Raw genomic sequence first — 27,026 nt, 5'->3', positions numbered from 1 at the left:
GGACCTTTAGTTTTGCTGTTTTGGAATGGTTCGTTAATCGCATTAAGGACTGCATAATAGGTGACGAAAAAATCACCCCATTCCTAAGAATATTAATAATAATTTATTAATAAGTGGGTCTACTTTTATATACATTCTGTAGTAGTTGTATTCACGCTTATCTTCCGGAAACAGCAAGTGCCACAGATAATAAAATAAGTAAATATTTTTATAATGGCGGCATTTACAGGATTTAATTAATACAATCATATCTTATCTTTAATATCTTGCATTCACAGTTATAAGCCATGTTTTATTAATAGCATATTTTCAGTCACATTTGGCCATTGTTTCTAGTTTCGGTGTGCTAATATATTTGCTTTCAGTTTTTCAATGGCATATTTCAGAAATATTTTACTAAGTTTGTGCATTTTTAAATTGTATAAATAATAATGAAAAGTTATATTTATTACAAAACTAAAATTTTTAAAACTTTAAAACCCTTATAGATAAAATATCTAAACATACTAGATCCTTTAATATATTTGGCTCAATCATATTTATTTTTTTGTTATAACAAGACAAGCGTAATCCCAATGCGTTAATCTGTACCTACTGAGTACAAGTAAGTATTAATTATTATGTATATTATGATTTATAATCAAAAGTTATAAATTTTCAGCTGGGGCTATTTTTTAATTTTAGCATATTTGCATAAATAAAGATTCAAGTCTGCTGCCGAGGCTCGAACCCGCGGCGTCTATGTAACAAGTCTAGACCTTACGGACTATTTACAATATTTCAATCATAATTTTAGAAATATAATATAAATTTATTTATAACAGGTAAATAAACAAAAGTGACAAGTGGAAGTTAAAGTTGTTTATGATACATATGACGATTGATAAGAAAAGTTGTAAACTCTCATAATCCTTAGTCATATTTATCTACACATTAAAAAGATAATATTTTTTTTTATGTACATATATACGTAAACTTGATTAAGTTATTATATGATACAGTTCTTAGTAATAGTAGCATATTAGAAAATTAAATACAGCGTTGTGGTTTGTCTTTAACACCAGGAAGAATTTTATTACGGCATTTTGCGATAATTCGCTAATTTTTTATTATTTTTTATAAAACCAACTAATTAAATATAAAACGATGATTTAGTAACAAATAAAAACAGACAGCGTAAAAGTATAAATAATGAAACGATATGCACAAAAAAACATATTTTCTCCGTTTAAAGTCGACAAAGGAACATGAACGCTTCTTGGCTAACATCCCGTCCCGTTCCACCACAGTCCCATCCCACCGAATCGGTGGGACGTTTTAACTTCCAGCATAAATCTTTCCCGGTGTGTAGGTAGTAATCATCGCTGTTAAAGTTATCGAAGAAAGTTTTCACTTTCCACTCGACTCACTTTTTCCACCGTCAATTATCAGATTTTGCGGCGGATTAGCGAATTTGATATGTTTGTCCAATATTTGTGTAGATATATTTTATTAAAATAATACACTCCACCTGCTATGAAATTTAATCGAAAAGCTATAAAATAAATTTATTTTTGTACATAATAAATATATAATCCTAAAGGGTCGCCTTTCAACGACCATATAAATAAATACTATGGGATAAAAAAAGCTCGGGTGTTATATACTTTATATTGTGGGCCATCAATTTTTATATATCATACAGCGACGCTTACCCGGTAGCCGTTATGTGCATAAGAAGCTTACCTAGAGATTTTTTTATAAATGTAATATAAAATGTTTGATTTATGAAGATTGATCTTAGCACGTTTAAACTAAGAGAAATACTTATTAAATTATATATATAATTAAATATATATTATATGATGTATTATTTAAGATAAATAAAATCATATATTAGTCCCGTTTTTTAAATTATTTTAATGCCATCTTATGAATGATTATTATATGAAAGAATACCCGAGACTTAATAGCGAAAAATTTATTCAAGTGGTAAGCGTTAAAATCTGGTAAATTTTCACCAATGTAGAACTTCTGCAGAGCTTTAAGCAATATACAATAACATACCAGTCAAGTTTTACAGGTCTATATGTTATGTCAAATTATTGTTTTAGCTGCAAAATAATTTAAGATTCGAAGAGGCATTTCATAATTGTTTACATTATTTGTTGATATTTTTTTAATTAAATTGTAGGATCCAAAACCTGTAAATAAAAATGTATAATGCTTTTAAAGCGCCATTATTCTATTTATATTTTTTTCATGTCAGACCGTACGTGACAATAGACAGAATATACTAAAATCAACACGATAGCCATTTGAGTTTTTCCACAAGCGTTATTATGATAGATGCACCGTAAGAAAAAAATATCTTACGTATAAATAACGCCATATTTTCATGCTAGATAATGCAGGCCGTATGTGACAAGGTCGCCGAGAGCAAAACCGGACTCTGGGAAAACAATCCTTCCGGCCCTCATTACAAAAATGGCGTTTTATGTATTTTTTAAAATCGTAATATAATTTCTTAAATAAATAATAATATGTATGAGTTAACTATTTCTATGCTACAAATAAATATAAAAATAATATTGTATGCGAAATATTAGAATTGGCATTAAAAATTATTAATTATATTTACCTGATGATAAGTTGTGTTGCCATATAGAAAATTTATTTACTGGACGTAACATTTTTTATTGCAAAAAATTGGGTCATACACAGTCACGTAAATATAAAATACGTTACCGTACTAATTTTTGCACGAATATAACTTACAAATAAAAAATATCGTATTGTTAAAAAACATATATCAACACATAAATTCAAATCACAAATATTAATTATAAACAAAAATAACATCCTTTTATAGAATATAATATTTAAAAGTATTTTTCATTTGTTTTTATTATGAATATATCTGTTTATTATTTAGTATATTTTTTAATGTAATAGGATCATTGTATCATTTATAATTACTAATATTCGCATATAATTGGAAGTGCAAAAGCAAGTACCATTTAATATTTTGATTGTTAGTTGGTAATAGTCAGCTGCATACAACATTTTGAGTTAAGTGGTCTATGAGGTCCGAAAGGTATACAATCTTTGATCTAGTCTGTACGAATCACCATGTGTTTTTTACTATCATTCTTTTAATGTATCCGCTTTTCATTATTAGTGCTTAGAAAACTCATTTTCAATGCGACACCCAAAAAGCATCTTAATCGTTCCACATGTCAAATTATAGTCACTGCGTCGTCAAATATATGATCAGTAACGTCTCCAAAATATATATTATTATAATTTTAAATCGCCTTAATCATGTAAATTATCATTGTTCTTTATCCAATTATAATTTATTTGCAGTCGGTATCTCACTGTTGTGAGGTACCGAAGCTAGCGATTGTGCGAATACCGGACCCTCAACTTTTTGCGTTTTAAATATTATTTTTCCCTCGTTCTGATTATTTAAAATCTATTTTTAAATTTAATGGTTTAAATTAGACATTAAAACTATTGCGTAGATGTGAGATTTATAATATAAATAGGAAGAGAACGCACGTGCACGATTTTGATCCTAGAGCATTTTTTACTGTAATCACGTTACTGCATAAATTTGTCAATTACAATTCAATGATAGTCAAAATGATTCAAAAATATAATTAATAATTTCATCTTTTGTCAAAAATAACAATATTTTCATTTTGCATTAAAAAAATATATCGCTAGGGATCGACAATATACCATCAGAAATACTAAATTATGGCGGATCTAAGCTTCTTCATAATAGAAAATATATGTCTTGTATAAAACGGTTAGATGATCACGTTATTAAATACCGCATATAAGGTTTTTGCGAGCAATATATTAAATAGACTTTCACCTTATGCTGAAAAACAACTTGGACATTAGCAATCTGGTTTCCATACAAATCGTTTGGCAGTGAATCATATTTTTCACAGACGCTCGTCATTTATTATAGTATAATAGAGTACGCTCGGGATAAGGATGCCGGTTTGTTATTGTGTGCGTGTACATGTATATGAGAGGGAGAAGCGATGTAGCGTTGTCTCGCTTTCTCTTTTAAGGACATTCGCTGATTCGTCAACGCTAGTATTCGTCATTAAAGTGCAGTGTGGCACAGAAGTTCGATCTTCTCTAGCGATTTATTTTAAATAATTTTATGTTGATATTGCTTTAACCCAGATATGCCCACTGTCCCATGGGTGGGTCACTAAACTCGTGCCACTGTTTTTTATTTATAAATGAAATTTTAAGAGAACAAAATTTCTTGTGCATATCTGGGTTAATTGATATCAAGGCTTCAAATATACACTTTAATTTATTCGTTCTCTTACCCGTGGATTAAAAAAATATTTTAATTATTTTTCCATTAATCCGTACGTTGTTGGTTTTTTTACACTATTCTCTGTAGGGCTTAAAAAAGTTATTATTCTTATCGTTGCGCCAATGATAATTTTTTAATTTATTCAATGGATTCTAATGATTTAATAAAGTCGTCGAGCCATTAAACAATCTGCGAATAATTTCTTTCCCCATTTTATATCTTTTTGCTTTTGAAGAATAGCTAAAGACTTCATTATTTTTTTGACTAGTGAAAAATTTTGTATTTTGCAAATATTTAATTAATGACATCAATGTCTGGTTTCTTCGATTATATAATATATTTTTAATTGTCCGTTGAAATTTCCAACTTAGCTCAGATGTATGTATGTTAAATATACATATATTTTCTTTTAAAATAAAAAAAAATAAATATTCTGAGCGAAATTGTTTTGAGCCACACAGTTCACGCACACAATAACAAACCGGAATCCTTATCCCGAGCGTACTCTACGTTTGAAGCTGTTTCAAGCATTGTCTTAGTTTTAAAGAATTAACCCTAAGCAGAATTAAATATACAAATAAAATATAAAAAGCTACATCCTATGTTATATGCAACATAACTTTGGCAAAGATGTTTTAAAAATCTGTAGCTAAAACAGTTTGTAGATGACTTTAACATTATAGACAGATGTTGATTAGTAATAGTCTTTTAAATATTAGATAAAACAGTGAGTGAGATCAGCATCAAAAATATTTCACTATAAGAAAAGTAAATATCTTATGTGTATATTTAAATAAACTTTCTAGGTTACATAGATGAAAATTCCGGTTTGATGTAATATAATTATCTAATTTAATAAATCATATATTAATGGAAACACATTAAATTCAACTCATCGTATTATCTATTAGCTTATTTATAGGAACGAAATTTTAAGCTTTACAAAGGTAAATCAATCACCAGCAAACTCGTTCATATAATGTGTTTTATTAAACTTTAAACCGTTTGGCTGAAAACAACTTTTCGGAAAAGCTGAGCTAAAGCCACTACAAAAGTGGTTTAGAGCGCGAGCGGAATTTTAATGGAGCTCAAAAGCCTTAGATATTGTATGTATGGTAAAGAAAAAATACATATAAATTCGACGTTTATTAAATTTCCCGGCTTTCCGTTTTCATCCAAGCGTTTAACCTCAATCTCCTGTTGGAATTTTAATAATAAATTACCTTAGTTAAACACGAGACGGACGTCTTGTTGAATTAAGTTTGATTAATCATCCCCCGACATGGATTGCCAGTTTGATTCGAATCATTCCTTTGCGACTCAACATCTTCCCATGGGGCTGGGTCCAATTTAAGGTCGGATTTAGCCTTAAAGTCGGCACTTCGATTAAGGTTTAACAAGCATGGACCTAACTATGAGTAGAAATTTAACTCAATAGATCATTGTGTACAGCGTGTGTTATTTTAACTGAATCTAATTTATATATAATATAATATAATATAATATAATACAGAATGAGATATCTTTACATTATTTTACATACATTGTGTATTTTACTTTGTTTTAGGTTGTGGTTCACTTAGCTTTTTTAAACATATTATAAGTAAAATTAAATCTTTTATTGACAAAATTTATAATCAACAATGATCATAATTTAATTCAAATTTTATTAACATTATACAACGGGTATTTTTTACCTGAAATATAATAGTAAGGTTGATCTTTTATTACTGTCACGATAAGATATGAACGCGTGCAATAAACCCAACTTGATAATTCCACTTCCTATTTTTTTTGTGCCAGAACGTCACATTGCGCTATGACGTAATTGTCATAATAAATTTATACACTTCTCTTTTATGAACACCTTATTTTCTCTCCTTGTTCTGGGACGTCATATCCCCGGATTTCATTCACACACATGTGTATATCCTTTATACAATACATAGATACATACGGTACGGTCTGTTGTTTTCACATAAATCTTATCGGCGAATGATCTTTCGCCGACGAAGAAAAACGACCAATTCACACATTGGAAGATATATGTATATGGATGTATATATAGATACGAAAATATGCGTAGATTCTCTTCTTTCCCATAATTCAGAGCCTGTGGCACAGTACCCCGCCATTTGGATGTAAAGGATCGTGGTGGTATTTCCCAGTTGGCTAATACCATATGGTGGTTATTAATGGCGATTGATCTTCAGCTTTCGATCCCAAGACGCACATATTTTTCTAGTGAAAAGGTTCAAGATAAGATGTTTTCTCTCTCTAAGTTGTAATCGTGGCATAAGGTTCATTAGAGTCATTTTTAACGTTTATCCTTGTCTGGAAAACGTTGGTTATAAATTGTTTTACTTTGCTTTATCGAGGGTGTGTTTTTCGAATGAATTGACATATATACTGAGAAAAATAGTATATCGTTTATTGAGAATTTTTACTAAAATTAGGTCAATACGTTAAGTTACAAGTATTAAAATTTTTAAAATATTCTTCAAATAAATTCAGTTAAATATTATCTTAAGAGATTTTTAATAAACATTTAGCAGTATAAAATAAAGAATCTGTCTTACTTTTATTTCACATATAAAATCGATTTACTTGTATTATTTTATTCAATTTTAGCGAGCAAGAATCCTAAACAGAAATAATTTCTACAACTACTATCTCTATTTTTTATTTGCTTATTTGTATGTATATATTCTTTCGCCATAAGGACATTTATTGTATCCCCTAAAATATGTTTCATTGTTCATTTAGCTTTATATTCTTGATGCGTCATCTTTATGCGCACAAACATGTTCGACAGCTACTCTCGCTTTGTGACACATATACGCAAAAAATCTTCCCCTTCTTAACGTATGCATGTAAATGTAAATGTGACTTAAAATAAAATATACAGTAGATATAAACAAACATTGAATTAAAGTTACACGCACTTTATTATAAGTATGCAAAATACTACAAAGATAGATATGCATGCTTAGCCAAATATAAATTGTTAAGAGTGACATCATTGTAACCCATACATACATTGTTTTAAAATAAAAAATCAGCTATTATAATTTATTGATTTTAACGCATTTTTACTCACAGGAAACGGGCCAAACTTTATTGATAGTTTTACTATACTTTCTTGCTATCTTGGATATGTAAGATTTGTGTGTACAAAGTGGCATATTTCGTTTATCATATAAGTATATTATTTTGTGTTTAAAAGTCTTTAAAATAAATATTATTAGCACTTTAGATCTATATAATATGTAACTGAATTTATTAGGAATACTATAAAATATCATATTTTGAAACAATATTTTTGGTTTTTACTGCCTTTTCAACTTCTATTATCTATACGTATATATAGTTTTCTTAATAAAGAGCGCCATGGTACTGTTTTCATTCTAAATGTTCTCCGTTAAGAGATAATTTCTGTATTCTGCTAACGAGCTCCTTGACTGTAAAGAAGTCCGATTACAAACATCCACCGAACCGAGGGGGTTCAAATTTTACCCTTCCCTCATGGCTCGTCGGTTTCGTTATATTACTAAGACTGGCACATAAATCTGTCGTATTGCATTATTAAACCGGTTTTTTCTGTGTTATTAAAAATATAATTCATTTCGATATTTAAGCTAAGCGAATCGTTTTATGAACTATGTCGATTAAATGGTTCTTTTTTGTGCATCGAATGTGAATATCAAACAATAAATTATATTAAATTATATGTGTCATTTACTTCATCAATATCTTATACCGATTTTTGTGCTGCAATTTTTAAAAATGTTTTTTTTCAGGGCTTGAGAGTAATAGCCATCATGGGCGCTGTAGGAACTGCTACTGGATCCTGGTTAAAAGTGTTTTCGGTGCCGCAAGATATGTTCTGGCTAGGATTTCTCGGCCAGACCGTTGTGGGAATTTCACAAGTTTTCGTCTTGAACTTGCCCGCGAGATTAGCAGCTGTATGGTTCGGCCCGAACCAAGTGTCTTCAGCGTGCAGCATCGGTGTGTTCGGAAATCAGGTTAGTGACCTAGTTATTTTTATGAACAAAAAAATATGTTTGTGCTACCCAATCGATGCTATTTATTAAACTGGGACATTGTAATTGATCACATATATCTCCCTTATAACAAGAATCTTTATAATTAAGAATTAAATTCTATAATTTAAATTTAGTCTTGAAAAATATTTATTTGATAAAATATAAATAAATATAATATTACTTTAGAAATACAAAAAATTAATCATATTTCGAAGTCTATGCATTTTATCTATAACATCGTGTAGACAGTCTCACATACCGTTCACAAAAACAATTAATAATTACTACGTATTTTAACTCCCTACGCACTTTTAATTTATTTAACTCCAATATTTAATATATTTCAATAAATGACAGCATTTTTTTTAGTAATGTATGATTATGTGGCACGTACGGTGAGACAATGCGTACGGTGCGTTCCGCACGCACTTATCTCTCACACACTCTCGTCACATAACACGCGAGCGAGCGAAAAGGAAGGTATCTCACCGTACGCGCTTGTTATATATGAAAGTAATCTTATATAAATACTTATATACAAGTGATTTTCGAAAAGTATAAATAACTTTTTTAACAAGTAGTTAGATTCCACGGATTTCAAGGTCATCAAGATTATTAATTTAAATATCCAGTGATGTCAAATCTTTTAACTTTTTTAAATTACATTAAGATTTTTTATAATATAAATGGATTTTTGCTCTATTTTTGTGCACAAATCATTGATTTTATTTGTTATTATTTGCCTCAAAATGTAATTATGTAACTATTCTGCAACTGTTATGACTCTTTTTCATGTTAATTATAATGAAGCACAGTAAAAAAATCATTCGAATATCTAAGATTTTTAAAATTATTTTCCAATTTTTGCGACATGCTTTAGTAAATATTTATTAGCCACTCAAACTATCGGGCGTTCGCGAGCTTCAGATTGGACACCACTGGCTTAGTCTTTCAGTATCTGTTTCATAAATATTTTTTTACCACTTCTGGACAAATTTTATCGATCGTTAAACGCTAAAAAATATTTTTCTTAAAATGAAAAAATTAAATAAATAAGAATAATTGAACTAATTAGTTCATCAGTGCTAATGGATGGCCTGCTACTCCGTTTTTGATATAAAAATAGCTTGTTTCTGTTTTTCCTGTTCATATAAAATAAGTTGCCAAGGAATTTAAACAGCAGTTTATTATTTCACTGAACAAACCTCACATTAAGGCGAATTTAAAACAATGCCATCTTATACACTAACGTAAACACCGCATTGCTTGAACTGATTCCTTGTAAATTGGCAAACAATACTTTCTTTCAAATTCTTGCGTATTTTAATATATGCTAAAATCTACATAATATGCTAAAATTGTAATATATACAAATATTAAAAGACGGAATAGCGTACTCCGTAACGTCTCTGAGGTTGTGGGTTCGAGCCCCGGCAGCGGCACTCGAATTTTTATTTTAAAAAAGCGATATTATTAAAAAACCGGCCATTTATTGGTTATTAATTATATTACACTGATAGATATCACCGATTCACAGAATTTCAGTCTAATGATTAATATTTGTAGATATTCCTTATATCTGATCGACTTACTCAGTTGTTACAGATTTACCCCATTGTAACGCATTGGACTTACACCTGTCAGGTTACAACGGAATATTTAATTATAAAAAAATATACTACATGTTAAAACTTTGATAATAAATCACATTTTTTAGCAAATTTCGAAATTCTGTCTTAAAATTATAAAAAAAATAAGAACGGATGACTCATATTATCTTTTTAGAAGTAATTATTTTTTAAATGCTAAAATGTGGTATAGGAGCAATAATTTGCAAAAAGCGAATTAGTAAAAAATGTGCTTAAAATATATCTTTACATATAATTTTTATATATTTATTTTTATTGACAATCAAAGGCAAATAAATCTAGTCGTGCTAAATCTGGATTAAGAGGGGGGTAATTTAGGTTTAAAGTATTATTAGTTTCTATAGAACATATTCTTGAATTATTAAACATTGATTTATTTTTAAACTGATGTAAAAATTATTTTAAAATAATGCATTTTAATTGATTATTATTGCACAATCTTATATTTAATCGTAAATATATACAATACAATCAACAACCACTAAATAAATAGTGAGACACCATACTAAAATTAAAGTCTGTAGGATTGTGATATATATTTTATTAATTATAAGCTTTTATTATAGCGTATATTTAATAAAAGTCACTATGCATGATCTAGAATGATTTTATTTTAATCATCCATTACGATATATTTATCAGTGAAAATTGGAATTTTAATTATATGTATGTATATTAATCGCAGAAATAATTAAAATATTAAAATACGGAAGTTTATATGGAAATCAGGTCTTCCAGGTATTAGTGAATATTTTATTTCATTAATATTTTAATTCAGATATTTTAGAATGAAATTAGCAAATAAATAAAGTGGTGTTCTTGAAGGCTAATTGATGTATTTATTAATTTTGAATTTGTAACTGCCATATTTGTATCATTAATAAATAACGTCAAGAGCAGAGGGCCCAGGTTGGACCTTTGAGGAACTTTGGAAAGATGTATAAGATGTAATATTTAAATATAAAAATGATAAAATACAATTTTCGTACAATGCACGTATTCGGAAATTGGCTGAATTTTTGTCATTTTATTTCATTACATCGTTTCCCGTCGGAAAATTGTCACATTTCGCGGAAATTGCGAGGACAAATTTAGGAAAACTAAACGATGTATAGCGTCGAACAAAATATCATAAATACCGTGCTAATAAGAGTTTTGCGCTATATCTTCGAACACATTCATTAATGATATATGCTCGGCTTTTATCCTTGCAAACGAAGCTCTCCTCTCATATTTATGTTACATTCTCCCATTTATTTGCAAAGTGCCGTTATGAAAACCTTCTTATAGTTTTGGTATTGTTAATGGTTTTGTGTACATAAATTATTGTTTTTTTTATCTTTATAACTCTAACCTTGCCTCTCAATATAAATACATTATATTTTATAATAATTAATATTATTTATTAAGATAAAATATTAGTTTTATTCCGTGGCTTAATTAATATATAATTTTATAGTACAGATAAACGTAAATAAAAATGAGATGTCATACTATGATAATATTTTCTGTATACGCTCAAAAGTTTCCACTAGTTTGCATTTCATAAAATGTGCATTTTTATCATGTCACGTACAGCTATTTTTCTAGTAGACATTTCAACAAATTGTACCGCTTTATTGTAGTCATAGACATTTATTCCCCAATATATATATATCAAAATTTTGTTATAATAATCATACTATTTAATTTAAATTTAATGAAAAAAATATAAAGATGCTGGTTCACTTCTAACTTAAGTCACACAAAGACGTCTTGATCTTTATAACGAGAATAAATAACACAATTCTTTCCGAGCAAATATTTTATTTTGCCTTCTTACGTAACCGTCGCATAATAATCTTTCTATCATCTACTTCATAGTAGATAAATTGTACGATACCTATAAAATAGATTTATAACATAAATTCGATCTATCGACAAATAAAAAAGTTGTATTTTTTACTCATTCAGCGACGCTACTGTAAGATCCTCGTAAATATTGATGAGGCGCTATAAAACACTAAAAAAGTATAACTCAAACGTTCCTTTGTATACTTTCGTCGTACGTCATTTTTGTATGAATTTCAAATGATATATTAATGATAGATTTACCTATTTTTTAACGCAGTAATTATTTATTAATTTAATTTAAATATAAAATATTTATTAATAATATGAAAAACTTTAAAGTTAAAATTTGTGTTATGCCACATAAAAAATATTACGTATTTGATTGCAATATAATGTTATATCATAAATACGAAAACATACGCCAAGTTGACAGATTATTTTTTAATTATCTAGATAACCAGACAATATTGATTTTACTGCTATATAACATTATGCTTATGAAAGAAGTTTTATTAAAAAAATGTAATGCAAGATTTGGCTTTAACCAATCTCACATTTTTTTTCCATCTCATACTGTATAATAAAGTAATTTGAAATTTAATACATTATCTCAATGTATTTCCATAACTTCTTATACACACAGAAATATACTATTTCATACAGGATGATCAAAATAACAAATGATGTTTTAATCTTGGTATTTCGCGATCTCTTAATTCTGCATAAAAAAAATGTTTATATACATTCCATGATTTATTGTCGCTTTATAAATAAAAAAAATATTGTAATATCTGCTATTGATATAAATAAATTATAAATAAAATACGATGAAGTAAATCATCAGATTCTTAATGGTTCACTAGTTATGATTTATTATGTGATTTAATGTTACATATTTAATATGCATGTATTCCAACTACATTTTCTTTAATTGTAAATGTGTTACATTTAAGTCATTGTTTTAAAATAATTTTTGCCTTAAAGATTTGCGCGAGATATTCAAACATATTATTTTTTGGTAATGTAATTGTTTAAATGGTAAAATAAAAATATTCATAAAAAATATGACACTATCGAATATGATTCCATTCTTTCTTCTTGTATTTGTTCTACAGTATTGACCATTAAGGAAAATAATCGCTTAAATCTTATGCCTGCGCTACACTCTCTGGAAATTGGGCAAGGTTGGTCAAGGACGGAGAATATAGTGGGTTACTTCGGTCGATCTCGGTTCTGCCCGCTCTAAAATCTCTCGGAAGTTGTCCGAAGTTACCGAGAACGGGAGGTAAAGTGGGGGTAATTCAGTCGACTTGGCCTGCTTCGAGCGCTTCCGAACATTGTCGTCAAATGAACCGAAGTCAGAGCTGCTCTTTCGAGCGCGAGCGCTGAAATACTTCCCCTTTCGCTCTCTCGCGTGTTAAGTGACGACAGTGAGAGAGATAATGATATGTTTTTTTGCAAACTGAGAGAGAACGAGTAACTCGGTTCAATTTCAGTATGCGCGTAGGCGTCCTATGGTCAACACACATGACAAGCGCTGCATCGTGGTCACGTGGTCAAGTTATAATACCACATGCTTATCGGGGACTTCGACAGACTCTTACTGACATCTTTGAATACTTTAGGGCACCAAAAGGGATTAATTATATTTTATATAGTATATTCTTCTAACAGATATCGTTATTATATTTTTTTCATATAAAATTAAATAATTAAAAATAATTAGTGGTACTTTATTTTGTTAAAAAAAATCGTTTCGAATATTCTTATGTATTTTTCTAGATCGGTTTATATAAATGTCACACCATAACGAATTCTTATTTAGAATCGGTGGCGACAAATTCTAGGATAGTCACAGATGTATTGTTCGTATTCTGAAGTATCATTTTTATGCCTTATGTCATTTTGCAAAAGCCAACAAAGATTTTGTATAAATTGAATATATTAAATATAAATTGAATAATAATATGACAATTTAAAAATGGCGATTATTTGGCACATTTTTCGATCGCGCGCAAATATGCCAGCTGTATATCATTCACGGCCGCCGTCCGGACGACATATGAAATTTGTGGTCGGCGACTTCGGCCGACTTCAGTTGAACTTCGGTTCGGACAACTTTCAGAGATTGTAGTGCAAGCATTAAACATGCTTTTAAGAAATTTGAGACGAAGGGGATTTTTCTGAGCTTGGTTAGAATAAGTGCTGGAATACGATTCAGTGAGTCCTCGCTAAAGGTTGTTTCTTGCTTAGCATTTCTTCAAACTATTGAAGGGTAATATTTACGATCGAATCTCTATGAATTTATATTTTGCGTTCTAGCGCGTCTTGTAGAGTCACGATCGCGTCCTTTTTTAATGACAGTTAAAGCCAGAACGTCCGCTTTAGCTAGCTCTCGCCATCCAGATCTTTAACAGCTTACCGCCCGGGTTTTTTTTACCGAGCTTTGCTTGGTGGCGGGATAATTTCACTGAATAATGGCAAACTGTAAATTACCTATAACTTGAGATATTTTATTGAAATTTAATATGTAGCTGTCTTAGGATTTTTAAAAATTGTTTTGGTAATTCTAATTTAAGTGTACGTTAACATAGACTGCGTGTGGTGAATTTACTTTCATTCGGTGATGGTGAGTGTGATTGGAGTGAATTTGATCCAACAGCGATAATCAAGGTTTCTATGGTTTTTTCCAATAATAGCGAAAGCATAGAAGAAGTGAGCAATTTCGAAATAATAGTTTCAGAAACAAATTTATATCATCGGCAAATATTTCACAAATACAAAAATATAGAAAAAAATTCGCTCAATGGAACGATGTGACAGTAAGTGAATTGAAAAAGGGGTTTAGTTTAGTTATTATAATGGGTATAACTCATGAGTTAACAAATCCCATAATCGAAGCGCCGATATTTCTAAAAACTATGTCAAGAAATAGAACAAATAACTTTTTTTTTCATTTTGTTAAAAATGCAACAATTTCAAATAGTACAGATAGACTGATGAAAGCGAAACCAATTGCTGATTATTTTTTAGGCAAATTCAATAATTTTTACAAGTCAAAGCAAAACTTTTTCTTGAATGGTATCTACTTTTCATAACAGCCAGATGATTGATCGCGCCAGACGATTGATGTTGATCGCACCTAGTTACCAGGTAACTAATATTTCGAAAAACAATGGAATTAATAATTTTATTTTGCTTTTTATTAATTGTTTTATTCGTTCAGTGTCTATCAAAATTTGAACCATAACAGTCAATTTAAATTCAGTGATTTTTTTTTGAGTAAGGCTAAAGATTGGATGCAGAATTCAGTGGAATATATTGATTCTGAAGACATTTCACCAGTTTCTACCACATCTTGCCATGCTTTCAATCCATCAGAAAGCCTTTCGGATAATCTGAAAAAGCATCAGCCAATAAAAATAAAATGTCGGAAGAAATATTTGAGAATAAAATCGTGATTGTTCTGCATATGGAATAAGGAAAGATACCGCATACATGTGCAGAAGTTGTGAAATTCCTCCTCAGATTGACGAATGTTTTTGTGCGTATCAAAAAATATTTAAATAGATAAAAAAGTGTAAATAATAAAAATAAATATAAATAGTGTGGTTTTTAAGTGTAATGATGAAAATAAATGTGTCCGTGACAGTTGTATGCAGAAAAAGGACGACGAAAAATTTTGGTGAGTGCAAAATAAATATTATATTATAAACGGAAATTTTTAATAAATCGTTTATAAAAAAATTATAGAAGCAGTTTAACATACTGGTATGTAACTACTGCAACCATTTTAAATTTACACAAATTATTAGGAATGAAAAATACAAATTTATTCATTCATGGTTTTATTCCTCAGATTTTTTTAAGTGCATTAATATTATTTTTTCAATTATTTTACAATAAACTAATACGGCGATAATTTATCCGAATTCTATTAAAATTAATCTGTGAATGATTGCGGTTTTCCAAATGGTGAGAAATTTTAAAATATCAAACACTCAGTAAAAATATTTTTTGGAAGTTCTTTAATTACTGTTTAATTAATTTTGCAATATCATACAGAATTTTAGATTGAAAAATTTGTAATTTATATACTATCAACCGGGATTGGTTTATGTTTACATAGCCAGACAGTTTGATCCTGAAATTTATTTCTGTTCAAGAAGTGTAACATAAAATATTTTTTACATGAAATAAATAATTATGCTTCATACATTGCATAAAAAAATTCACGTACCCCAAAAAAATGACGTCTAATTGCATTGCACGACTCGTTTTTAGAAAAATTTGACGTAAAATATACATTATTTTTCATTTGATAGTACGTAGAAATAGTTAACTACCATCTCTGAATATCAAATAGAGGCAAACTTGATGGTATGCCAGTATTTTTTTTATAAAACGAAACGCATGATGCAGAACTTAGAGCCTGAGCTCACAGTCACTAAACAATGTTCTTTCAAGACTCATATACGAGTCCTCGGGCGTTAAGCTGTTAATACGCTGCTATTGCACATTGTATTATTCAATATTAGTAACGGTTCATATAATTTTATTATTTTTTTATAAACTATGTACTATATTTATGGTGCCCATATTTTTGGAGAAAATAAAAGAATTGTTTTATAACTTAAAAAGATTCTAAAAATAAAATTTATTAAAATTTTGATATTAGGCACAGTGCATATATATTTTAAACATATATTTGTATTACACATTATTTCAATTAAAATTACATTAATTTTTATATTTTTCATATATCATAACTATGTATGTATTATACATAAAAAAAACTGTTATTTTACTAATAGTCAAAATTAGAAGTATGATTCGTAAAGAAACTGTTTGTGATTAATTTTATTCATTATTTTTCCAGTACTTTATAAATCACTATTTACATTCAAGGCAACTTAAAAAATGTAAAAATTGCATCTTTAAATATTATAACACTAATATTTTTTAGATTTTTCTAAATCTAATATTACTTTTTTAGTATTTTTATGTAAAAATCCTATTTTTATTATATATATTTATTATATATATTTTATTATATAAATATTTTTTAAAATAAGAATAGTGTTAAAATGTTCGGCTTTGAACAAAAAATAACCATTTTCAGCCAATCTTTATTAAAATAAAGGAAAAAGGCACAATTTAAGTGGTGAAATAAAAGATTGCCTTCTTGAATAATTGACGTATGGTCACCGTAACTATATTTGACCATGTGACGCATTGGAGTCATAATGGTCTTAACATAATTATAAAAAAATAAATCACGGAAACATTTCGTACGTTTTTACGATTGCACTAAAACAAGCTGATACATTTCAATAAAATGTTTTTGTCAGGTTTATTCGTGCAAAAAATAGGTTGCAAATAAATATACAAATAAAAGGGGAAGCTCGCACAAAATGCGGAAAGTTAAAAGTTAGCATTGATTCTAAGATATTTATATGAATTAATCTTATAATATACTTATTTAGTTTTTTAGATTCATAAAATAAGTGATTAAATATTAATAAATACATCTTTTATGTTTTCAAGTGTAAAAAATGTTAAGGTGTTTAAGCAACACCCTCATACATAATTCATATTATTTTTTTAGTATAATTTTGTCAAAATTGCTATATTAACTGTTAAGCTCTCACCCCTTAATTAAATTTCAAACCTGAAATGGTCGATTCTCCCCCTAAATAATAATTAAACGTGCCATAATCGGCGTTGATTTCAATATTCTCAAACAACGCAGCGTTCGCTTTTATTTTTTATCCTCCATTATACCAAGATAGCTTTTGAATGTCATTATACTCGAGTACTAACAAGAAACCGGAAGATGGCTTCGAGTGGCTGTGAAGTTTCTACTCGAACTCCGCCAAGGGCGTACTTCAAAATTTATTCCGAATTAACTTTCCTGTTGCACAATAAAGTAGCGGAGATGACTCGTTTACTGCGTACAGCACCGAGAGGGTCGAGAATCTAGGAAATTCTGTTAGTTGAGCGTTTTTTTACATTATGGCGTCAGCGGCTAAATGCTGGGCAATTTCAGTACGTGAGCACATTTGCAGTTGAAAGTTGGACACTTTTGATATTTATGGGACATAAAAGCCAAGCGTTTGAATTTCGCTCGGTGTCCCGCGTACGTCCCGCGACCGATTTGGGTCAGGGTCCTGTTCCGTACAATATAACGTATGCAATTAAAGTGAAACGCGCAGTTAGCCCCCGGTGGCAACTATCGAAGTTTAATTGCTACGCGCGTTTATCTCCAGCTGACACCCGTTGAAAAATATCTGTGGATTTAGCACATCTTCGTGCAACTTGCATATATGTAGTATGTAGCTAAAAATATTATAAATGCTATCATGAAAAATAAAATACGAAGGGTGCTTTGAAACTCTATACACCACAGCGTCTGTGTCTCAGTAAAGAACTTTGCTGTGACTTGAGCCTTATAAACCCTTATAACTAGTAAAAATAGCATTGTTGGCAACCGGATAAAAAAATCATATTTTTATTTGCCTTGTATCATTTCTTTCTGAATATATTTTGCATATATAAAATTTAATGGACGTCTGCTTATGTTTACTATTTATACCAATGGTCTTCAAAGTGGGGTGGGTACATGAGCCCCAGGGGGTATGTAAGGCAATACGTGGGGGCACGCCAAGATTATATTTGTCTTAAGGCAAGTTTTATACTGACATAACAAAATACAAAAATAAATTAACTTTTATTTTTTAAATACATGTACTTGACATAAACAATAGATTGGTAATTTTCTTATTTGCACTACAGATCCTTGAAGAACATATAGTATTACACTTTTTTGATAAGACTATTATCAATTTGTAGATTTTATGTTTAAAGTCAGATTAATTTGGCGTTGTGTTGCTATAGATAATTACTGGTAGTGATCCAAATATCAATCAAATTACAAATGGTAAATTAAAAGTATTAAACACATATATGTTAAATTTTATCTATGTTATTTTTTATTTTATTCCTTTCCGTTAGCTCTATTAGAACTTTACTTTCAAAAGGAATAGTTGCAAAGCTTTAAAGACATACATTTCTTTGACATCGGTTGAGGGTATATTTATCTACTCTTTCTAAAGAACCGTCTTTCAATATATGCATGTAAATAAAACTAAAATATCTCTCACGTTTATTTGTATTAAATCTTTATTACAAAGCAATGATTGCAAGTAGTATTTATAATATTTAAACTAAAATAATGCACTTATAATGTATCTACTATCTAGAAATGTTATAGTGTATATTAAAATATTAAAATATTATTATTGATATTATATATTTAAAATCTTTACATATTTACAATACCTTAATCAACAGAAACAGTATTACAACAATATTTTTAAATACTATATAATGAATTTTGTAGTTACTTATAATCATATAAATGAAAACTTTAACGGAAAAAATAGAATATTACAGTGAATGTGTATTAACAGTAAAATTTTATGTTTATTGTCGTTTGAGTGAAATCATTTTCGAATGCATATTCACCGGTAAATATATAATATATTTCTACTAGCAAAAATATAATTTAAATTAATATGCTCGTCTTTTAAAACACTCGTATATGAAAGCAAATTTTATTTCGTGTAAATGTGACATTGCAATGGCATTAAATAGATTAATATCTCACATTGCTACAACAACACTCTGGTGGTGCTGTTTCAGGAAATTTTGCATTGTTTTCCAATTTTTACAGATACCACTAATCTCATTTAAAGTAAGAGACTTCTCAGCCTTTTTCTTCCTCCGCGATGCAGATCAATTTGTTTTTCGGCGATCAGCTCTTGGCCATGTTTCTCTACCAACTCTTAAATATCGTCCTCATTCACCCTAATCCGACGTTCTTTCCCAGGACACATCAACAAATGGATGCTTCAGTTGATAACTAATCAACGCAATTAGATCAGAGTTTCCTCTATTTTTTTTTTGGTATCCCCAGCCCATATTTTATTGATGATTTCGAGGCAACTCACAATGTGGAAACGATTTTTCCAATTCTCCGAGAGTAAGATTAGTTCCTTAGGATACTTTGAAGCATCACTAAAATCTTTTTGAAGTTCAAAATGACTTGCTGACCCATGGGCTAGAATAATTGAGTGGTGTTTGGAGGAATAAACTTGATCTTAATGAACTCGAATTTCTTCAGTATGTCCTCTTTAAGATCTAGAGGAAAATCAGGAGCATTCTCTATAAGCAACGACATTTTGAGAGGCAAATTATTTTTAAAAAAGAATATCTTTACTGCGAGAAAAATCAGGAGAATCGCCTCAGTTGAGGAGAAAATTACGCAATACTTACTGCTCGCATTAAAAAACATCGCTCGTTTATCAAGTCAAAATTGATTATAAAAATTGCTCGTACCACGAAACAAGAGCAAACAAAGTTACTTGCAAACCGAGGTTCCACTGTATTTGTTTTTGAACTTTTATTTGGGTTATTCGTTTAACCCTTTGCGTAGTGAATTAATTTATAAGCATTTGTTAAATTGTCAGTATTTGTTATATACACCTGAGTGAGTTAATTTTCCATATTTTTCCATAATTATTTATTTATTTGTATTTTATGTTGCATTTACAGTAAATTATAGAAAATATCAGTGATTTTCAACGTTTTTTTGCTTTAATTTATTTTACCACATTTTTGTATAAGTAAAAATTTATTTTATCACTTTTTTAGAATAAATTTTGTTAATTTATATTTGCCTTTTGTGGTATTTTTATATCAATACAGAGACTTTTAATATTTTTTTTATAAAATATTTGTTGTTATGTTGATTCATTTCGTATTATTTTCTATAGAATATATATATTTAAATTTTAAAAATATTATATAACAATGTTTTTTTATTTATTATTTCTTTAGTTATATATGTAAATATATAACTATCTGGGGTACCTAAAAATAGTGAAAGATCAACCGCCGTACATGTACGGCGATACCCCTTAAAGAGTTAGGTTTGGGTTTGGTCTATTTTTTTTAATATTGTAGTATTTTAGCCTTGTATAATCACATAATGCGCAGTACTCTTGAGCATGCTTTTCTAATCTGATGGCAAAATAATGAAATCGACTTATAATTAAAAATGTGCATACAATATTTCTCTGTTTTTTATTTTTTTTTTCATTTTAATTTCCCACAAAATTCCTACAAGGTAAACGTGTATTTGTAAAAACATCTCTCAGTGTGTATTTGGAAACAAATATTTAAGCTGTTGGTAGAAAATATTGATACATTATATGGTAGAAAATGCCACATAATTACCAGAGCGAAGTCCATCCACCTAATTAACGCTAGCTTCATTGATGATTTCGAACCTGTAAAAAAGGCCTAACTAACAATAAAAGAAAACTAAATACAACAATCACAACAATCGTATTATTTTAAAGTTTTTTACATTGCGGGCATTCGCCCGTTAGCCATTCGTTAAGCACCACAAAAACTACCCCTTTGTGCGCAAAAGTGCAACAGACAATACGTTTTTCTTGCATAAAAACCGCTGCAATTGACCAACCTATTTCTGCATCTCTGATTCACCAGTGACTACTCAAATCAAGAGTATATGAGATCTGACACGATCGAGCGATTCGAGACAAAATATTTAAAACTTACCACTATTTCGCTTATGAATTGTTACAAATTTTTTTGCCGGCGTTTATTTTGAAGCTTCAAAAAGTACTAAAATCGTAAATCAATTTTTTGATACATTTTAACTAGTTATAGTATACAACACATTGCTGACAAAAAATCTTTCGACGGAACGAAATTTTTTTAATATGTATTTAATTAAGATACATTTTAAAATCTATATGAATTACTTCGAATATTTATTCGTTTACTATTTGATTTGACTAGTTAAAAATAACGAATATTTAAAAAATTGAGTTATACTTTAGTTAATCAATTTTAGTTCTATTACCGATGCATATCAAATCGCCTAGATCCAATTTACATAAATTGATTATTATCAGATCTAATAAACTATCCTGTAAACGTGAAGTCGACAGGAATCTCACTATAAACAAAAAGCATAAAAACAAACAAAATCGATTTCTTTAACAAGACTGTGCCGTTTCAAAGACGCTTTAGTTCTTCGAATCTATGCTAGAGAATCTAAATCGAATTATCAATTTGTATAGAATAAAGCTATGAACAATATCAAATTACTAATAGTATTTACATACATACAGGATATATCAAAAACAATATTTTGAATTCTGATCTGTATAGGTTGATCCAATTCGGTATTGGCAAAAAAAAAATACATTACCGAAATGATTGCTATGGCATATAGTTATCGATTAAATAAAAAATGTATTAAACCATATATTGATCAGTAACACACCCTTTTCATGTGACCTTGACACAGTAGTTTTTCGCGACACAACACAATAATATATTATCACCTGTTTTGCAGCTATATTTTCATACGAATTTTACTGATGTTTGTCTTAATATACGCGCAGTAAACTTAAACCATTTTGACATGAAGTATAGTACTGCTCGTTAGTACTATGTCTAGAAAAACACAATTTCATGGATTACGTAACAGTGTTTGCTGAATAAAAAAATACACAAAACATTTGTAATATCAATTGATTGCGGGGCGAGAAAGAATTATTTTCTCGTTCGTTATAAGTAACCGAGCAACTGTGGAAAACAACGAATGGTTATATAATACGGTGTCGTTATTTCGCGAAAATTACTATTATAAATGTCCGTGCATCCGGATATTACGTTATGATAACTCACAATTTAGTCGTTTATTTCGGTGAATACAATTATGTATGTTGGTTCAAAAAGTTTTCGGAAGTTTATTCTATAATTTTCGGGATTAAAAGATTTTATATATTAAGATATGTGGCCCATAAAGCTTGACCAATCCGAAAAACGCCAGGCAAGCACGATAAGCTTGTAAATAATACAACAAATAGCAAGAATATTTAACGCCTTTAATTATACATAGCATTCTCAGGCTATTTTAAAAAAAATTGCACAACCTATGTGTATTTATTGTTATTGCGCAAAGAAAAAATATATAATTGATCATGACGCATACAAAATTAAAATAATCAATTTTAGGGGAAAGTCTTTCCGGAAAACTGTGAATAAATTCTTTCTACAGTCACAACTGATTTGAAAACGCGATTAACTCGAGATAAAGCGACAAAGCTCTCCGGGAACTTTTTTTTCCAAATGGGCGATTTACGAGCGAGTGAAACTTTGTTATATTCTTTTTCCGTATACAAGACGGCCTAAAATAATTGTTTCGATACAAAGTGAGTATCTAAATCCATTTTTTTAAATTCAATAAACCCATAAAAAATATTGAAGAACTGCCAGTAAAAATATATATATTCATAAAACGTGTTTATTATTGAGCTACATTTTTTTGTGTGACGAGAATCAATTTAAGGATACTGCGTCATAAAGTATAAGAAATTACAATTATACTCACGTTCTTGGGAGATCTTCCCATGCATACCTGTTACATAATAAGTATGTAAGCTAATCTAAGAACACGTGTACTAATTTTTTCTACATATTTTATTTTCAACCCTGAATATTTTTTACTTTTAATATCACGAATTAAAGTTATGCTAGCATTATTTTACTCATTAATATACAATACAATAGATACTCTGATTAAAATTAAAAGCAAATTAACAACAACAAAAATGTCAATCAATCACAATATATTATAATTATTAACTAATTGTAATCTATATAAATAAAAGGCAATGTTCGTATGTGTATGTACTCCTAACTTAAAAACTACTGAACCGATTTTGCTGAAAATTTCACAGTTTGTTTTTATTTGTACCAGGAGTGATTTAAATATTGTATATTATATATAATATAACTATTAAAATACAATTTTTTACGAAAATAAAATATTTTAAGACTGTTGAAATTAATTTTAACTTAATTTTTTTGATAAAGTCATTAGTAAGTTATTTAGCATAAGTGTAGATTTAATTATAAATAGCGCATAGTTTCACTCCGGGCTTTTTTTGTCATGTAACGCGGTGGAACGGCGTTCCGGCATTTTTTTTTTCGGTACTTTTGATCTGCGTAACATTTTATTTCTTTATTGTTACGTAAATATGACATCTTTATTTTAATTTTATTTATTTTTAAGTGTAAAAGCTTAACAATGAAAAAAATTTCGGTTACTTCTCAATCGCTGGTCCCACTAAAAAAATACCAAAAGAATAACAGAAAATATGGAAATATTGGTATGATAATTTTTTACAATACTACGATTTTCATTGAGTAAGAAGCAATTGAAGAACATCTAAACCAAATTTTGACCAATAGGAGAGCGCAAAAAACAATTATCCCTTCTCAGAAGTCAAAAATTCACGCCAAAAGCAATAAAATCGTGCCGTCGCCTTCGCAGTGGGAACGCTCGTTACCGAGCGTTCCCACTGCGACGGCGCCGACGCGATTTTATTGCTTTTGACGTGAATTTTTGCCTTCTGAGAAGAGATAATTGTTTTTTGCGCCCTCCTATTGACCAAAATTCGGTTTGAATATACTTTTACCAATACTCCCATATCAATAAATTTTAAAATAAATAAATCTCTCATATAATTTTTTTAATTTTTTATGCACTTCGTGGCACAAAAAAGGCTGCTTTTAATTAAATATAATTTTTTTTAGTAAAACGCTTTGAAAAAATCTTTGACTTTAACAAAATCATTTTTTTTGCAACTTAATTTTTTTTTTGTGTATTATTTTTTCCTTTTTTATATTTTTAATTAAATATTATTTAAGGCAAACATTTAACATGTACTCCGAAATGTCACTAATAATAGTTGAGTAATTTTTCATTCTACATAATATTGATAAATAATATACTTTATTTTATTCATTTTACAATAAAAATCGTTTTATTGCTATATTTATATTCCATATTTTCTAACAATTTAAAATCTGAATGCTTTTAATGTTCGATAGTTTTTTTTTGTATCGTACTACAGTGAAACTTCAGTTAACGCGCATTATTAATTTTATTGTAGAAACTTGCTCGTATTTAAAAAACACTCGTATATCAAAGCAAATTAAAAAAATGTAAAATTTCGCTGTAAACCGCAATTTATTTTTTACTATTCAAATTCACTTTAGAATATTTTTTTATTAATTATTATTATTATTATTATTAAATAAATTCATGACTCGCACTACTACAGCTTCACTCAAGTGGTGCTTTATCAACATTCTACAAATATTACTAGTTTCACATGAAATGAATGGCTTCTTAACCTCTTTCTCCTCCTCCTTTTCAAGCGTAATCTCCTCAGTAGTCTCTTGCTGCTGTTCGCAATGCAGATCAATTAATTCTTTGGTGATCAGCTTTTAGCCATCGTCCTCATTCATCTCCAATCCTAGGACACAATTTCTTTGATTAGTCCACAGTTTTCCCTAATCAGAATTTTTCTTTTTTCTTGGTATCCTCGCTCCATTTTTCAAAGACGATCTTGTGGCAATTCACAATGTGGAAATGATTTTTCCAAAAGTCTCTGAGAGTAAGATTCATTCTTTTGCTACTTCGAAGCATCGCTGAAATAGTGATTTGTTGTAAAGCTTTTTAATGTTTTAAATGACTTGCTGATCTATGGGCTAGAATGATTGATCGGTGTTGGGAGAAAGAAACTTGATCTAAATGAGCTCGAATCCTTCCAGTAAAACTGAAAAATAATCATAGGCTCAGTGAAAGCGATGCAATAAAAACTGCTCGTATTGTAAAGCATCGCTCGTTTATCAAGTATTTTTTTTATATACTTGTATTTCGAAATACTTATATACCAAGTTTCTTGCAATTAGAAGTTCCATTGTATGTCTTATTATGTATAATATGATTAAAAAACTTCCATATTATGGAAAACATATATATTTAAAAAGTAGTCTGTAGTTATAAATCCACTAAAACGATTGTATCTGGAGTCAATAAATCATATTTTTGAAAGACCTAATTCATTAATTTTCAACAAAGATTCTAATCCTTACACGACTTATTATTGTATAAATGAAAAGGGAAAGACCAAACTCAAACAAAATCTATATAAGTATACGAGAAATATTTAAAAATGAAAGATACAAAATTTGTATCTTTAATTTTTGACTTAGCTTACTAAAGTTTGTGTTACATACTGAGCTTTAATTGTAACAAAACTGTATTTACAGTGTGTTTAAAATGTCTGTTTATACTATGTGGAAACTTCTGCAAAAATATGTTGTCATCTTGCTTAATGTTTATGGCAATAACAATATAGACAGTCAAAGTGAATTTTGACCAGAAAGAAGCTACTTTCTATAAAACATTTACCAAAATATTAGGCTAACAAAAAATGCAAAATATGGAACAAAGCCATTCTAATTATACGACATTGAAATTAAGAGGGCTCATCAAATGTAATATAAACAAAATTAAATACATATTTTCTGGACATTTCTTTATTTAATCTTCGACTATCCCTAGTATTTTTTATGTTCTTGTTACTATTTGTTTACTTTGATAATAATAATTTATTTTTTACTCTTACTACTTATTTTCTAATTTATTATTTAACTACTCTTTATTAGACCGTATTTGTTGTATTGTCAGTTGCTAGACCATGTAAAATATTTCTTTACATAACAAAATAAATTAATGTTGGGTCTGACTTTTGTACTTTGAGATAAATTGCAGACTTCATTCCAATTACATATAGTCGTTTTTGGCATACCCTGTAATATGTATACATAGTCGATTGCTTTTATTCATCCAATCATATATTCAATGTTAGAATTTTCACAGCCACCGAACATATTATAGTGGGCTTTTTTTTCAATTTTCCAGAGCAGCCTTTAATTTTCCAAAAATTAATAATGGTAACCCATCGTACATCACCGTCGGTCACAATGAGGTCCCAAACAATGCGACCCGGTCATCAAAAACCACTATGGGTCACCAAGCCCACATTATATTATAATAATAATGTCATTGAAGGTTGTATCGGTTGATACAACCCTCCTAACGATCGCTGCAAATACACAGTCATTAAATTATAGTGTCGCTGAGGGGGTAAATGTCAAACCTGGCGCAACCCCTTTCCGGTTACGAATACGTCAGTGTCACGACTGCCA

General features: G+C 29.1%; 1 protein-coding gene across 1 annotated transcript in view; it reads left to right on the top strand.

Annotated features, from left to right (window-relative positions):
* Positions 1-27,026, top strand: part of HisT (Histamine transporter) — a 75,931-nt gene that overhangs the window by 18,180 nt on the left and 30,725 nt on the right. The window contains exon 2 of the mRNA XM_088188648.1: positions 8,131-8,355. Within this exon, the coding sequence (XP_088044774.1) occupies positions 8,131-8,355 (225 nt within the window). The remainder of the gene's footprint in view (positions 1-8,130; positions 8,356-27,026) is intronic.

The sequence above is a fragment of the Plectrocnemia conspersa genome, unplaced genomic scaffold (assembly GCF_051122295.1).
Source record: "Plectrocnemia conspersa isolate PC_06_02 unplaced genomic scaffold, ASM5112229v1 ptg000001l, whole genome shotgun sequence".
Classification (NCBI taxonomy): Eukaryota; Metazoa; Arthropoda; class Insecta; order Trichoptera; family Polycentropodidae; genus Plectrocnemia; species Plectrocnemia conspersa.
Note: the sequence above shows the minus strand (reverse complement) of the source record. Positions and strands in the feature narration are given on the sequence as shown.